At 51.8% G+C, this 17,032-nt stretch overlaps 1 protein-coding gene across 1 annotated transcript in view; it reads left to right on the top strand.

The window, feature by feature from the left end:
• Positions 1-17,032, top strand: part of hmcn1 (hemicentin 1) — a 97,371-nt gene that overhangs the window by 18,844 nt on the left and 61,495 nt on the right. The window contains 15 exon segments of the mRNA XM_079740369.1: positions 396-516; positions 759-1,022; positions 4,152-4,296; positions 4,675-4,796; positions 6,852-7,109; positions 10,398-10,539; positions 10,695-10,822; positions 10,991-11,104; positions 11,425-11,583; positions 12,148-12,339; positions 13,179-13,274; positions 14,715-14,842; positions 15,082-15,226; positions 16,144-16,256; positions 16,650-16,809. Of these exon segments, the coding sequence (XP_079596495.1) occupies positions 396-516; positions 759-1,022; positions 4,152-4,296; positions 4,675-4,796; positions 6,852-7,109; positions 10,398-10,539; positions 10,695-10,822; positions 10,991-11,104; positions 11,425-11,583; positions 12,148-12,339; positions 13,179-13,274; positions 14,715-14,842; positions 15,082-15,226; positions 16,144-16,256; positions 16,650-16,809 (2,287 nt within the window).

The following is a 17,032-nucleotide window of genomic DNA, read 5'->3' on the forward strand; positions in this document are numbered from 1 at the left end:
CTGAGTGACTTAGTTTCATGAGCATCCTGTCTGCACAAGGAGGCTGAGCCTGTGTGTTACTAAACAGTTCTGCTGGCTTGCATTCCTTTTTATATCTAATCCAATTGTGAGAAATCAACCTCAAACTTTGAGTTAAATCGAACCATATCAAGTTTCTCCATTCCCGATTTAAATCATGAATATTATGAAAACAAATGCTGACGTTATGTCTTGAAGTCTCTTCACATGCTATTTATTGAGAAAACCACTTGTTTTTTGTTGTTCTTGATGTTTGATGTTCTGCTGCAATATTGACCACATTTTCTTTCAGATTATAAGAAACAGATTTGTATTTATATTTAAAAAAACGGGACAAACCCAGCAGAGATCCTAAAGCGTGTGGCCTCTTCCTGCAGACGTCGAGCCAGGGACGGCACTCGGTCCGGATCTCCGGCCTCAGCACCATCGACTTCCGCGCCGGCTTCTCCCAGAAGCCCACCATGGACTTCAGGAAGACGTCCCGGCGGCCGGTGCAGGGTCAGTGAGCTGAGCCGTCTGGTCCCTCTTTGGGTCTGTGGGACGTTTGTGCTCGGTCCTTTCATCCCTTCGTCCTTTCACACATTCTCTGGCCGGTCCAATGTGGTGGATCAATAAAGATGGAGTGCATGGTTGATGTGGGGTCCTCTCTCTCCCTGTGCTAGTAGTTCTCTAGGCTTTGAGTTATTAATGAATAAACGTTTGAGGGACTGACCTCTGACGGTATGTCAACACCCTCACAGGCATCCCCACCCACATCCTGCTCAACACCACGGGGCTGGCTCCTCCTGCTCTCCTGGATAGGCTGGAGTTGGTGTCAATCACGGGGGAGGTGGTGAAGACCCTCCCCATCCTCTCCTACCCCGGACGCCAGCCGTTCGGCCTGTGGAACATCACCGAGTTCATCCCCCCCAGTGAGGCCTTCTTCATCCGGGTGTCCGGGTACGACCGGGAGGGCGTCCTGTTCCAGAGGGTCTCCAGCGTGTCCTTCTCCAGCATCGTCCCAGGTCGGCCCACAGTCAAATCAAACCAGTTGTCCTTCTTTACAATGATATCCTCACCATGAAGTGAGGCTGCATAGGTAGGAAATGACTGCAGACTGCAATCAGTAATAGTACACAAAAAAACTTTGAATAACGTTGCAGACCAACACAGCTAAGGCTAACCATAACCCTAACCAACACAGCTAAGTCTAACCCTAACTCTCACAGCTACAGCTAACCCTAACTAACACAGCTAAGGCTAACCCTAACCCTAACTCTCACAGCTACGGCTAACCCTAACTAACACAGCTAAGGCTAACTCTAACCAGGGACGCGGGAAGTGGGGGTGCTTAGGGTGATTATTTTTCAACATGATTTTTCATTAATTATTGACATCCACCCTTTTTATGATATTTATCATATTATCATTTCATTTTATTTAGAACATTGTCCGTGTAGGCTGAAGTAGGCTATGACGCACAACGCAGAACAATGCTATGCGCGGCGGGAAAATTCAAAAAGTCAAGCTTGTTACAAGTGCAACATGTCGCAGAAAATATGTATTTCGGATTTTTTTTGGCCCGAAGAAGGCAAAACTTCATCAAAACACCAGCCGGTCATCCGATTCCCTGTCAGCAGCCCGCTGTCTCCCCAGCATCCCTGAGGAACAGAGTTCATGTTCACAGACGCTATTGCTGCAAGACGGCGCCGGTGTCACACCAAATTTGTACCGGGTGCCAAATTTGTACCTGCCTGGCAACAGATGATCGCGGACGATCGCGTCGATTGACGTAGGAATGTTCAAGAACATTCGCGAAGTCGTTCATTTAGTTCAAGAACATTCGCGAAGTCGTTCATTGAGCGCGACAAGACCGATAGCCCTAACTTTACAAATTACATTTATTAGCATTCCTAACTTTATATTTGTATTGCATTTAATTGTTTAATCGAATTTAGCTAGTAACCTCTGTGTTTAATGTGTAGTAAACCGAGTGTTTAACCGCGAATGTTCTTGAACCTTCCTACGTCAATCGACGCGGTCGTCCGCGATCATCTGTTTCCAGGCAGGTTTGGAATGGATTACGTATGGATTACGTACCCGGTACAAATTTGGCACCCGGTACAAATTTGGTGTGACACCGGCAACAATGGCCCGCGCCCTCCGGTCGAGCCTAGTGTCGACTGCGCCGGCAACAATGATGCTAACCCCCTCCGGTCGATCCTAATATCTTGGCTTTGGCTAACGTGCAACTGCCGGCAGCCGCAACAACTAGTTATTCTGTTGGTGAAGAGCCCTGCCAGCCAAAGGAGTTTCACTTCCCAGCCACTTGCGATCGGCAAGTGAGAACCTTAGCCGGTCATTTAAGGTTGGTTGGTTTGGCCAGTGGACGTGGCTACCCCACGTGGGGGAAACCGACACGCGTTATGCTTCGTGTGCTGCTCTGCAATAGAAAAAAAGCTTGTCAGGGCAGACGGGATAATTAATGCTGGCAACTTCATTAAAGGAGGGTTTGGCAATTGGCGGAAGGCAGGTCAAAAGTTTCGGGAGCATGAAAAATCTTGTTTCCATACAGAAGCCATAAGCAGCTGGCGGCATTTAAAAGGACCCCAATTAATGCGCTTATGTCACAAGCAGTAGGTAAGGAGCATATGACTGCGCAGACTGTTTTGGACAGACTGGTTGGCAAAAAAAAAGCAAAGACGGACGGTTCATTTGACGGAGAAACCGTCACTTTCCTCATATCAGACAACTCGTAACTCTGGATGAAAATGAAGGCTTTCTTTTATTGTCACTTTCCTTTGTAAACCTTTAGAAATAACCTCCTGAATCCTTGTTATAACGCTGCGTATAATCCCGGACCGCAAAAGTTTGTCGGCATGTTAGTCTGTGAACTTCAGCACAGTATCAGCCGAGTTGACTAATTTCCACATTGTTTACTTGCTAACGTTTGTGAATAACAGTGGCTAGTTGGCAGAGTTAGTCTTTTTACACACCAGTAGAGTAGTATATCAGAGCGGAGCCCTGAATGTGACGTCACCCGTCATCTCGTCTCTGTAAACAATGGATGTTGCGCAGCATTTATTATGACGTCATTATATAGACTGCAATGTTTTTCTTGGAAAGAGGGGTCGAATCCAAAGGAATAGCTTTAACGAGACTTTATTTGTATAAAGTATTTTCGGTATGGTAAACTGATGCTCTGAAGTAAAGAGAGATTGGAGATGTGCCTTAGCACGTGCGAGAGTGTTCTCCTAGCTGATCCTAACCACAAACCCACGTATGGTAATCGCTGCCGGGAGAGTTCTAAAGGTTTCGTGGCCAGGTGGTCTTCTTTATGGACTCAGCGAGGACCGGAAGACTCGGAGAGAAACCGGTGTGACGTAATCCTCGGTTTTCCTCGCCTGGTCTGTGATGCTGCCCTCTGTGGCTAAAGTATCTATTGTAGCCTTCAGTAATGTCCTGCTTTCCCTTGTGGCTATGTGTAGTATTTACGGCTTATATATTTGGTCCTACCCCCTATTGGTTAAGTGAGGGAAATACAGCTTGTGTTCCTAAAATACGTAACAAGACTCTCAACACCCCCCCTCGGACTGACTTCCCGCGTCCCTGACTCTAACCCTAACTCACACAGCTACGGCTAACCCTAACTAAAACAGCTACGGCTAACCCTAACTAACACAGCTATGGCTAACCCTAACTCACACAGCTACGGCTAACCCTAACTAACACAGCTACGGCTAACCCTAACTAGCACAGCTACGGCTAACCCTACCTCACACAGCTACGGCTAACCCTAACTAACACAGCTACGGCTAACACAGCTACGGCTAACCCTAACTAACACAGCTACGGCTAACCCTAACTAACACAGCTACAGCTAACCCTAACTAACACAGCTACGTCTAACCTTAACCCTACCTCACACAGCTACGGCTAACCCTAACTAACACAGCTACGGCTAACCCTACCTCACACAGCTATGGCTAACCCTAACTAACACAGCTATGGCTAACCCTAACTAACACAGCTACGGCTAACCCTAACGGTTAGGGTTAGCCGTAGCTGTGTGAGTATCAGCTACTCTTCAGAGGGCAGGGGGGCAGGATGGGCGGCCTCGTATCACCCAGGTGACATGTTCCTCTTGTTGGCAGATGCCCCCACGGTGGTGATGCCGGCCACCACCCCTGGGTACTACCTCCAGGGCGGCGCCATCCCCTGCCTGGTGGACAGCCTCATCCCTTACACCGTGCGCTTCACGAGGGACGGGCGCCGGCTGGGCGCCGACCAGCTCTTCAGGTAGCGGTGTGCTGACCTCGGGCTGTGGAGACCAGACAGACAGACAGACAGACAGACCAATGGATAGATCAGGATGCATTGTTCATAGATAGATCTGGATTGATGCGTCAGTCTGGGTTGATCATATAGATCTGGATTGATGCATCAGTCTGGGTTGATCATATAGATCTGGATTGATGCATCAGTCTTGGTTGTTCATAGCTCTGGATTGATGCATCAGTCTGGGTTGATCATATAGATCTGGATTGATGCATCAGTCTGGGTTGTTCATAGCTCTGGATTGATGCATCAGTCTGGGTTGATCATATAGATCTGGATTGATGCATCAGTCTTGGTTGTTCATAGCTCTGGATTGACTGACTGACTGACGGTTCTCAGGGAGTCAGACACGGCGTCCTGGGAGATCCCCCTGGTCACCCTGAAGGACGAGGGCCACTATGAGTGCATCGCCATCAGCAGCGCGGGGACGGGCCGAGCCAGAACCTTCCTGGACGTATCAGGTAACGGAGGGGAACCCGGGCACCCACACCACACCACCATCCACGCTGCTGCAGGACACTGATCTGACCCCACACCAGGCAGGAGGACGAGCTCCTGGCAAAGGTTAGGGAGGGCAGGTCAGTCAGGCCCCCACTACGTTATCTGCTAAAGAAATAGCTTTGGGTCTAAGTTTCTGTGAATGTTCATGTCGTGATGATTTCCAGAAACGGAACAAATTATTTCCACTGTGGTGCCTTTGGCTAGCGTGTCAATGTATCTCCTGTGATACGTCCACCTTCTAATAATCTGCTAATGACGTGTTCTCTGTCACATAAACTAACTCATTATGAATGCCCTCACTCACAGACAGACAGATCAGGGAGAATGGAACTGAAAGACCTTAACTTCAGCCACAGGCTCTAGTTATTTCATTGTTTAGTTTAAGCGAGAGTTCTCCTTCCTATCTGTAGACGGTGAGCTGGAGCATGACCGCCACCCTCCATCACCGTCTGTAATGAGCTGGGGCCTTCAGATAGAGCCGGGCCCTGGCCAAAACACTGCCGGCAGTAATGTGTGTGCAAACAGCTTAATGGTTTCGATAGGTTGCCAGAAATGTTAGTTGCTCGCCACAATAAGTGTCAGACTAATTTGAAGAGTGCATTCGTTATGCACTCTTCAAATGCACGCAGAAACACACACACACACACACACACACACACACACACACACACACACACACACACACACACACACACACACACACACACACACATACCGTAAGTCAAATGGTCCGGCAAGATTAACAGTGCAGTTTACGTCTTGCTCGGTGGAACATGTGCTCACACTCACTTCTGATACTTTGGCAGTGGCCTGATTATGTGTGTATGGTTGGAATCCTGCAGCACCAAGGGACCTGAGGCAGATTTATTGGCTCAGGGCCTCAGCTCTGAGATGGCAGACTGAATGAAACCTTATGGGGAATGTAGCCCAAACCTGGGATTCACACTTCACCCAGTGGGAGCTATGGGGCTTTGTGGTGGAGTTGCTCAACAATAGACGTCAGCGCCTAATCAGGTCATATGTACACAATCAGGATCTATTAATATGCTCCTTTATCCTTTAAAATCATTTTAATAGTTACTTAAGTGTCCATTCAGTCCCAAAAGGCCCTTCTGGTGCAGTTCCAGATGTGCTGATGTTTGTGTGCAGCACAGAGAGACATTGACGAGGAACCGCGCCCCCAACCTAAAGATCATTTGTGGGTCTCCTTACCCAATAGAAGGTCCTCATCAGTCCTCAGTGCCACTGGAAACAGGACAGTGAGAATCGTAATGATTCAGCTGAGTTCGATTTGATTCAGTCCCGTTACAGACGAAATTAGTGGAGCAGTATTGAGTTGAAATTCCTAAATAATGTGAAGGACAGCAATGGAGATAATGATCTCCACTTTCAATAGCAACAATAACAACAACAAGGTCAACCTCACTCTCTCCTCTCAAATTCTAATTTAAAAAGCTTTATTGGCATGACTATTGTGGTAAACCAAACAGTGTTGCCAAAGTATTACAAATATTACGTATAATAAGAAAAGAGAATGTCAGATCAATTTTGTGGCAAGCTGAAACATACTGTCCTGCGAGGACGGAGTTCTCTTTTCTCTCTCCCATTAATATTTTAAATTGGTCTACATGGGAGTTTATAAAATGTGGGTATTTTTGGCCGAATTTGCTAAAATATATTTTGCGGACATTTTTTAATCCGGGGCAGTGTAGGAGGAAGTGCTGCAGTGTAGGAGGTAGACCAGCAGCTTCTGCACACTGCTGGCACTGCCGCTCCCCTTTGGGGCAGCCATGATTTGTTATCGGCCTGTTTCTACTGCCAGGCTGGGAGCGCTCAGTCTGTGTTTTGTTAACATCACTCTTGTGTCTAACATCAGTCACTGCTCTTTCCCCTCTGTCTGTCTGTGTCTGTCTGTCTGTCTGTCTGTCTGTCTGTCTGTCTGTCTGTCTGTCTGTCTGTCTGTCTGTCTGTCTGTCTGTCCTCTCTCTCTCCACCCTCTCTCTCTCTCCCTCCAGAGCCCCCTCCGGCCGTCACGGCGGGGGCTAACGTCACCGCCCCCCCGGGCTCCGGTGCCTTGCTCACCTGCAGCGTGGTCAGCTCGGTGCCCTTCAACCTCACCTGGCTGTGGGGGGGCCAGGCGGCGCCCGGGGCCCCCCGGGGGGCCCTCTCCCTGGAGCTGAGCGCCGTGGGCCCCGAGCACGCCGGCTGGTACCAGTGCCTGGCCGCTAACGAGGGGGGCGTGGCCTCGGCGCGGGTCTACCTCACCGTCCAAGGTGACGTGTGTGTGTGTGTGTGTGTGTGTGTGTGTGTGTGTGTGTGTGTGCGTGTACTCATTGTGTATGTGTGTGTGTGTGTTGGGTGTGTCTGTACGGAAGATGGTGGAGGGGGGAGAATAGTGTGAGGGTGTGGGTTGAGGTGTTTGTCAGTTTGCTCACCAATTACACACACAGACACACACACTTGCTTTGACAATGTAAGTGTGTGTGTGTGTGTGAGTGTGAGTGCTTGCATGTGTGCATCTGCATGTGTGATGATTTATACTTCAAAGATTTATAGGGGATCTTCTAGTGCATGATAGGCCTCTGCCCCCCAAACCACTCCCTATAACTCACCTGGAGGCCTGGTGTGTGCGTGTGTGTGAAGATGATTTAGTGTGTGAGCCTCCGGCTTGCAGAGCTCTCTCCATCTCCAGCCTGCTGCTGTTCCTGCTGCCGCTGGGCCATCACAGCTCTGATGATCAGAACCAGATGGGACATGGCGGCCCGCTCCACAGTAGCCCCAGTGGTAGCCCTCACTGGCCTCCAGTAGCCCCAGTGGTAGCCCTCACTGGCCTCCAGTAGCCCCAGTGGTAGCCCTCACTGGCCTCCAGTAGCACCAGTGGTAGCCCTTTTTTAATAAAGTGGTCTATTATCTGCTGAAAATAATATTAAAGATGGTTGATAGAATTGTCACTGGGCAACTGAAAAGCGCATGAGGAAATTAGCGAGACTTATTATCAGCGGGTTATTGATTTATATATCATTGTCAGCTTGTCAGCCAGAGACAGATAACTTTACAGTCAGTCTCTAGTGACAGATAGGAATCCCATCCGTTCATTGCACCCCCCCCCCCCCAAAAAAAAAAATTCAACATGAATATATAAATAATCAATGCATTATTGCCATGGTGCCTTTATTAAAATAATAGAGGTTGGCCAGCATCCATTTTGGCATGCAGTCCAGCCTCCAGATGTAGACAGTAATTACTAGTAAGTTGTGTCTGAACTTAAGTGCGTTTTGTTGAAAGAGTGACGCTGGCAGCGTTCCATAGCAATGGGAGCTTGTGAACCGATCTGTCCTAGAATGAAGGCAGGGGTCACTAGGGTCGAACAGGTCCTAAACAAACATCACATAAGCATTTTGCTTTAGTTTAAAAGGGATTCCCTCCAAAATCCTGTAAAACCTTGCAGTATTTTGTCCTGCCTCCTTAAATAACCTCAGATAACACGTCCCCCACCAGGCTGTGAGGAGGACGGCCTCCACCAGGCTGTGGGGGGGACAGCCTCCACCAGGCTGTGAGGGGGACGGCCTCCACCAGGCTGTGAGGAGGAAGGCCTCCACCAGGCTGTGGGGGGGACGGCCTCCACCAGGCTGTGAGGAGGACGGCCTCCACCAGGCTGTGAGGAGGACGGCCTCCACCAGGCTGTGAGGAGGACGGCCCCCACCAGGCTGTGAGGAGGACAGCCTGGTGGGGGCTGTCTGAGGCCCGGGGCGAAGGCCTCCACCCTGAGTGTGAATGAAGGCTCCGAGGCTCCGGGACTCCTCTTCTGTTGCTCCCTCGTCCGTTTGTTAAGACTCAAACGAGAGATAAAACGTTCAGCTTTGTCTGCGAGGTATCTCTCTCTCTCCCCCTCTCTCTCTCTCTCTCTCTCTCTCTCTGTCTCTCTTTCCCCCCCCCTCTCTCTCTCTCTCTCTGTGTCTCTCTCCCCCTCTCTCTCTCTCTCTCTCTCTCTCTCTCTCTCTCTCTCTCTCTCTCTCTCTCTCTCTCTCTCTCTCTCTCTCTCTCTCTCTCTCTCTCGCTCTCCCTCTCTCGTACAGCTGTCATTAAGCCCCAGGGTGTCCTAATTGCCGTCTGGCCCGTCCCATCCCAGTCATCAACCCCCTTTGAAGTGGGTCGAGTCTGCTGACACCTAACGCACCGTGTGTGTGATACATTCTGCAGTTTAAACATCACACAAAGGATAATGTGAAGTAATGCAAGTGGTATGTGTGTAGGTGTGTGAATATGTTTGTGCCTGTGTGTGTGTGTGTGTGTGTGTGTGTGTGTGTGTGTGAGAGAGAGAGAGCACTGGGACGTCACTCCCCCCGTAGGGCAGGCTGACCTACTGTCTGAGGGGGAGGCAGGTGGAGTGTGTGTGTGTTTGTGTGTGGTTCTACACACACACACACTCGTCAGCCTCGGGAGCTGTCGAAAGGGAACTTCTCCGCCCGCATCAGTTCAGATGTTTCACTCAGTGTCAGTGGAGCTGAGGTACGGGGGGGTGAGGTACGGGGGGGTGAGGTACGGGGGGGTGAGGTACGGGGGGGCTGAGGTACGGGGGGGGGGGGGTTCGGCGGAGAAGAGTCGCCGCCCTCTGGTAGAGGAGGACGCGTCAGTCAGGGGGCCGCTGATTGATACGCCCCGGATGGAGCTCTGCATTCCTCCACGGCTCCTGACTCAGCCGCTCAGCGCTGGGGAGGACCGGACCTCCGGGGTCCATGAATCAGGACATCTCCCCCCTGACTGATCAGGGCATCTCGACCATGATTGGTCCATCTTGCCCGTCAATCACAGTGTGTGCATGTGGGGGAGGGAGAGGGAGATCCTTTGTTGTTGTTTCAAAAGGTTAATCTCTCTGCAGTCTGACCTGCAGAACCTTCCACCGTGTTCTTCAGCATACTGTATCCGTACATTAAGAGGCCGTCTGTCTGTCCCTCCAGAACCTTCTACCGTGTTCTTCAGCATACTGTATCCGTACATTAACAGGCCGTCTGTCTGTCCCTCCAGAACCTTCCACCGTGTTTTTCAGCATACTGTATCCGTACATTAACAGGCCGTCTGTCTGTCCCTCCAGAACCTTCCACCGTGTTCTTCAGCATACTGTATCCGTACATTAACAGGCCGTCTGTCTGTCCCTCCAGAACCTTCCACCATGTTCTTCAGTATACTGTATCCGTACATTAACAGGCCGTCTGTCTGTCCCTCCAGAACCTTCCACCGTGTTCTTCAGCATACTGTATCCGTACATTAACAGGCCGTCTGTCTGTCCCTCCAGAACCTTCCACCGTGTTCTTCAGCATACTGTATCCGTACATTAACAGGCCGTCTGTCTGTCCCTCCAGAACCTTCCACCGTGTTCTTCAGTATACTGTATCCGTACATTAACAGGCCGTCTGTCTGTCCCTCCAGAACCTTCCACCGTGTTCTTCAGCATACTGTATCCGTACATTAACAGGCCGTCTGTCTGTCCCTCCAGAACCTTCCAGCGTTTTCTTCAGTATACTGTATCCGTACATTAACAGGCCGTCTGTCTGTCCCCCCAGAGCCGCCCACTGTGTCCGTCCAGCCCCAGAAGCAGACCTTCGTGAGCGGCCAGGAGGCCCGGATCAGCTGCTCGGCCCGCGGCCACCCCCCCCCTCGCCTGGTGTGGACCCACAACGACGTCCTCATCCCGGGATCCAGCAGGTAGGGGACACCTTCCATCTGAGGCCCTACAGCTGCAGTCTGTCCAGGAGCTCCACCCCCCCTACAGAGGACGAGTTCTGTAAGGAGGTCCGCTGTGTCTGTCCTGGGGCTGCTCTGTGCTCTGTTGACACTCCTCCTCTGGTTGTTTGCTGAAGACACCGGGTGAGTCCCGATGGAGCGCTGGTCATCAGGACCATGGAGCGGGGAGACGCCGGGGTGTACGGCTGTCTGGCCACCAACCAGGCCGGGACGCACACGCAGTCCTCCACCCTGACCTACATCGGTGAGCACGCACGCACACACGCACGCACGCACACACACACACGCACACACGCGGGCATGCAGAGTGGTTCTGTGCCAACACCAATATAAATTCGTGGTGAACAGGTATAATCAAATGAAAGTTTGAACCCCAGTTGTGTTACCTGAACGTTGACCTGGGTTCCTCTAGAGTCTCCGGTGGTGACGGTGGCTCTCAGCGAGATCCTCGTCGGTCTGGGAGAGACGTCCATCATGGCCTGTTCAGCGACAGGGATCCCTCAGCCTGAGATCTGGTGGTACAAAGGTAGGACGAACACACAACACACTCCTTCTCCTGTGCACTAAACCGGCTCTATGTAGCCTCTCTACTGCAGCTATCTATAGCCTTTAACTAGAAATGTCCTCATGAATTAACCCCCCCCCCGTCCGTGAGTCAGTCAGTCAGGGGATGCTCTCCAATGGTTCTCATCTGGTCCACGTGCGCCCACCGCACCGTGAGACACTCCAGACGCCGTGCGGGCTTAAGGGAGATCCACTGATGTCTTCAGTGGATCTTAAGGGGTCCCTGTCACTAAGGTAAGGCCCACCTCAGCCTACCCTGACCAGAGCCCTCCTGCCCCCCAGGAGAGACACCGTGGGGCCGGTCCCTCCGGTCGGAGGTGGACGCGCTGGGCGGCACCTTGACCATCACAGACACTCGGGCCGCGGACGCCGGCGGCTACACCTGCGTGGCGGGGAACTCGGCCGGCACCTCCTCCGGGAGCATCACCCTGGACGTGGGAGGTGAGCTCAGACGCCCTGAGAGACAACGCAGCATCACAGGACAACAGCAGGAGAACACAGCTCGCTGTCACCGCCATGTCAACCTCCGATCCCAGTGGGATTATAGGGACGGGCTTTGAATGCCTCACCTTGGCAGTGCAGATAAAAACTGATTCTAGGCTTGAGTCCCGTTATTATGAGATGAGCTCACTATCTAGCACGTCACCCTTCACTAGCAAGCACAAAGCGAGCCTACTTTACTGCTGTAGAATGTACACACTCTGAGGTACACAGGGCCTTCAGTCAAATACAAAGGGATGACCTCATTCCTGACCGATTGAGACACAGAAGGACTGCTAGTCTAAGCCTTTTAAACACTCTTTATCCACCACCTTCCCCACCACCACCACCACCACCACCTACACCACCACCACCTACACCACCACCACCTACACCACCACCACCACCACCACCACTACCTACACCACTACCACCACCACCACCACCACCACCATCACCACCATCACCACCACCAACCCCACCCCCACCCTCACCACCATCAATCCCCACCCATCTCTCCCACAGCCCTGCCCACGTTCTCTCAGCAGCCGGCCGATGTGTCGGCCGACCTGGGCTCCAACGTGACGCTGGCGTGCGTCGCCCACGGTTACCCTGAGCCACTGGTCACCTGGCGACGGGGGGATGGCTCCTCCCTCCTCCACCGGGGCCCCTCCCCCAGCACCATCACCCAGAGCCGCGGGGAGCTGCACATCATCAGTGAGTGGTCCTCCCCCAATACTGGGTGGTCCTCCCCCAGTATTGGGTGGTCCTCCTCTACTGTACTGGGTGGTCCTCCCCCAATACTGGGTGGTCCTCCTCTACTGTACTGGGCGGTCCTCTGTTCTATACCATACTGACCAGTGGGTGGTCTACTGTTCTATACTATACTGACCAGTGGGTGGTCTACTGTTCTATACCATACTGACCAGTGGGTGGTCTACTGTTCTTTACCATACTGACCAGTGGGTGGTCTACTGTTCTATACCATACTGACCAGTGGGTGGTCTACTGTTCTATACCATACTGACCAGTGGGTGGTCTACTGTTCTTTACCATACTGACTAGTGGGTGGCCTACTGTTCTATACCATACTGACCAGTGGGTGGTCTACTGTTCTATACCATACTGACCAGTGGGTGGTCTACTGTTCTTTACCATACTGACCAGTGGGTGGTCTACTGTTCTATACCATACTGACCATTGGGTGGTCTACTGTTCTATACAATACTGACCAGTGGGTGGTCTACTGTTCTATACCATACTGGATCCTGTATGAACACCTGGTGGAGCTGAGAACGACTTACTGTAGTCAGTAAAGTACTTCTTACCACCCTGGAAGTAGTCCACTTTAGACTTGTCCTGGTACTTGTATCTTGTCTGTCTCACACGTCTTAAAGAAACAGAATAACAATGCTATTTGAATTTACCTGAATTGAATTGAACTGTATTGAATTGAACTGAATTGAATTGAATCGACCTGTATTGAACTGAACTGTATTGAACTGAACCTGATAACCCCGTTAAACCTTCCACTCCCCCCTGTCCGTGCTCTGCAGACCTGTGGGTGGAGGACGAGGCGGTGTACGTGTGCGAGGCCCAGAACCACTTCGGCAGCGCCCAGGCCCGGGCGGCCGTCACTGTCACGGGACTGGGTACGGCCCGCTGCCTCACCACAGAGCGATACGGGGGGGGGCCCTGAGGTTAACCCACGGAGAGGGTCTCCGTCTCACTGGGAGAAGGGCGCTCCCTGCTGGGGGCAGATGTTTGAGGAGCTGAACTAGCCGTTGACGTGGAGAGGATGTCGAGGGGTGAACCGAACGAGGGCTGCTCACAGACGGCTCGTTGGAAGTGCACACTGCAGGCTCTACCCCACGCAACCAACAGCATGGATACATTTGAGTTTCCTAAAGCTACGAAAAGAGAGTTACAAGAGTTCTAGTTCTTTAAATTATGAAATTACATTTTCATTTACAAGGGAGTATTTGGAGACGGCCGGTATTGTTAAGCGATTCTCCAGTGGGATCAGTCTGCAAGAGTTTTTGGACGCATGTCGTCCGTCATGAGGGAGAACATCTGGGAGTGCTTTACAGATCAGATCAAGTAGAATAAAGACAGCACCTTTGTTGTTGTTGCCACCTCACTGGCGAGGTGTGGTTGCGTATGCATTGCGCTGCCTCGATGATCCATGGAGGCTTGGCACTCACCCCATTTCTTTTGCCAATCTTCAAAGACCTTTTCTCTGCATTCCTCTGGATGTCTTTTTTCCCCAATGTGTTTAATAGAAAATATAGCAATTTGATATACTTCAAAAGCATACCAGTGTGGATAAATAGGCCACAAAGCACGTCCACTTTTCTATGTAATCCTTCCAACTGTCCTGTCCATTGGCCTAGTCAGTTGTATTTGTGTGCGTGCATTTTTCTGTCTGCAAATGTGCATGAAGGCTTTTTTTGTGCACATGGGTCTTATTTAAAAGTGGGTCTCTATTGGCAACATGGACAACATAAATGTAAGCCAAACCTGTAATAAGAGGAGCCACCCTAGCTGACATATATAACTGCCCCGGCTCCCCACTGATGGTCTACTCCGAGCACAAACACCCATACACAATAGTATGCAGGCACAAACACACACACACCAAAACATGTACAAACAAACACACACACAAACGCACACGTGTGTGTGTGTGTGTTTGCACATTTGTTTGTCAGGGTGGTCTTTTTCCATTCCCGTTGAGCCAACACCCGGTTTTCTACCAGTGACTAGATCTCCCGCTAAATGATGTCATTTTGTGTGTGTGTGTGTGTGTGTGTGTGTGTGTGCGTGTGCGTGTGTGTGTGATTACACACACACACACACACACACACACACACACACACACACACACACACACACACACACACACACACACACACACACACACACACACACACTGTTGGGCACAGCACCTTGGTGTTGAGCTAATTCTTTCCCATTTCCCCCCATGCTTTCGGCCTTACCTCCCCAAAAACCATCCTACGCTATGTAGCCGTTAGCAAAAAGGAAGCATAAACAGCCTCTTGTTTCCCTGCCCCCCCCCCCCCCCCCCCCAGTGGCCCCCCTGCTGGCCCCGGGCCCCGGGCTGCTGAGCGTGGTGGAGCAGCAGCCCCTCACCCTGCCCTGCCTGCTGCTGGCCGGGAACCCCCTGCCCCAGAGACAGTGGCTCCACAACCACGGCCTGGTGGGTACCATGGGGGGGTGGGTTTACCATGGGGGGGGGATGCTGGGATCAGAGAACACTCTGCCTTCTGCTGGGGGAGGGAGGACGGGAAGACGGCAACTAATTATTGAAAGAAGCAACAAGGGAACGAAACAAGGAAAGGATGAAGTAATTAGGAGGAGAGAACAACATGGCTTCATTAGATTCTAAGTGACGGCTATGTTCTGTGTGTGTGTGTGTGTGTGTGTGTGTGACTCCAGCTGACCTCTGACCAGTACGTGACGGTGCGTCGGGACGGCAGTCTGCACATAGAGAGGGTCCGTCTGGAGGACGCCGGGAGGTACACCTGCCTGGCCGAGAACGAGGTGGGGGCCAGCAACCACAGCACCCTGCTGCAGGTCTACGGTACGCCCTACAGCACCCAGCACCCTGCTGTAGGCCTACGGCACCCAGCACCCTCCTGTAGGCCTTACAGCACCCAACACCCTACAGTAGGCCTTACAGCTCCCAACACCCTCCTGTAGGCCTTACAGCTCCCAGCACCCTACAGTAGGCCTTACAGCACCCAGCACCCTCCTGTAGGCCTTACAGCTCCCAGCGCCCTCCTGTAGGCCTTACAGCACCCAACACCCTACAGTAGGCCTAACAGCACCCAGCACCCTACAGTAGGCCTTACAGCACCCAGCACCCTCCTGTAGGCCTTACAGCTCCCAGCGCCCTCCTGTAGGCCTTACAGCACCCAACACCCTACAGTAGGCCTAACAGCACCCAGCACCCTACAGTAGGCCTTACAGCACCCAGCACCCTACAGTAGGCCTTACAGCTCCCAGCGCCCTCCTGTAGGCCTTACAGCTCCCAGCGCCCTCCTGTAGGCCTTACAGCACCCAACACCCTCCTGTAGGCCTACGGTAGGCCTTACAGCACCCAACACCCTACGGTAGGCCTTACAGCACCCAGCACCCTCCTGTAGGCCTACAGTACCGTTTACATACAACACAGCAAAGAGTTCGACCTACCTACCAAGATGCTACTTCCTCAGTGCAAGTTTAAGTTTGTTCTGATTGTGAATGTGATTATGCATCATGTTTAGTTTGCTCCAGTACAGTTATAATACATACATCAACACAATTACAGTTAAATGTTGTCAGATGTATACACACACAGCTGCATAAAAGTATTGTCATCTATACACACCTCACATGAATGCAGAATAAAGCCTTGATTCTAATAGCAGTAAGGATAACGATATATCCAGATCTATTCCTAGGGGTTGATTTACAGTAGCCTCTGTGAGCTAACCTGTGCTGTTGTTTGTCCCCCAGTGATCCCGACCATCCAGCACGGCCCCCAGGTGTTTGGGACCGTGGAAGGCACTGGCCTCGCTCTGCCCTGCCGGGCCAACGGCCTGCCCCCCCCAGAGATAACCTGGGCCAAGGTCATTCCCCCCCAGGCTTTATTCCTCTGTTTCCCTGTCAGAGCTCCTGGGGAGACCCCATGGGGCCAGGAACTAGGCCTGGTTTCCTGGTTCATTAAGATTACGATACAATTACAATAATAATGTTCATTATGACTGTGGCCAGGCTAAATGATGAGAAACCGCTACAGACACGTTTTCCCAGAGCGTCGATGTCCGGACAGGAAGTTTCTGCTGGTCTTCCCACTGGGAGAAGTTATTACTGCCGGCCCAGTTTGTGTCTGTTGAAGCCAATCAGGGCTCACTCCCGCCTCGCAACACGATCCGTCCAAACAAACACGAAGCCGTAGAGAGTTAACCAGCCCCCGCTGTGTGTGTGTGTGTGTGTGTGTGTGTGTGTGTGTGTGTGTGTAGGCCGGGCAGCAGCTGGATCTGGGGGGTCCGGCCTTCTCCCTGGACCCCGACGGCAGCCTCCACATCAGCTCCCCCTCGGGGGAGGAGACGGGGGAGTTTGTCTGCACGGCCACCAACGCCGCCGGCTCCAGCTCCAGGAAAGTCCAGCTCACCGTCTACGGTAACCCCCCCATAACCCCTCCGTTACCCCCCCGTAACCCCTGGGGTCACATGACAAACCGTTTGTCCTGCAGACAATCCGACGGTTTGCAACCAAAACAAAGCGTTGGATTCTATCGCCGCAGGGGGCTCGGTTTAAACAATCAGACTCCTCCCACACCGCGGCCTGAATAGCTCACCAAGACAGAGCGATGACAGCGTCGGTCGCTGGCTCCTGTTAGTAC

The sequence above is a fragment of the Pollachius pollachius genome, assembly GCF_949987615.1.
Source record: "Pollachius pollachius genome assembly, chromosome: 7".
NCBI classification, from domain to species: Eukaryota; Metazoa; Chordata; class Actinopteri; order Gadiformes; family Gadidae; genus Pollachius; species Pollachius pollachius.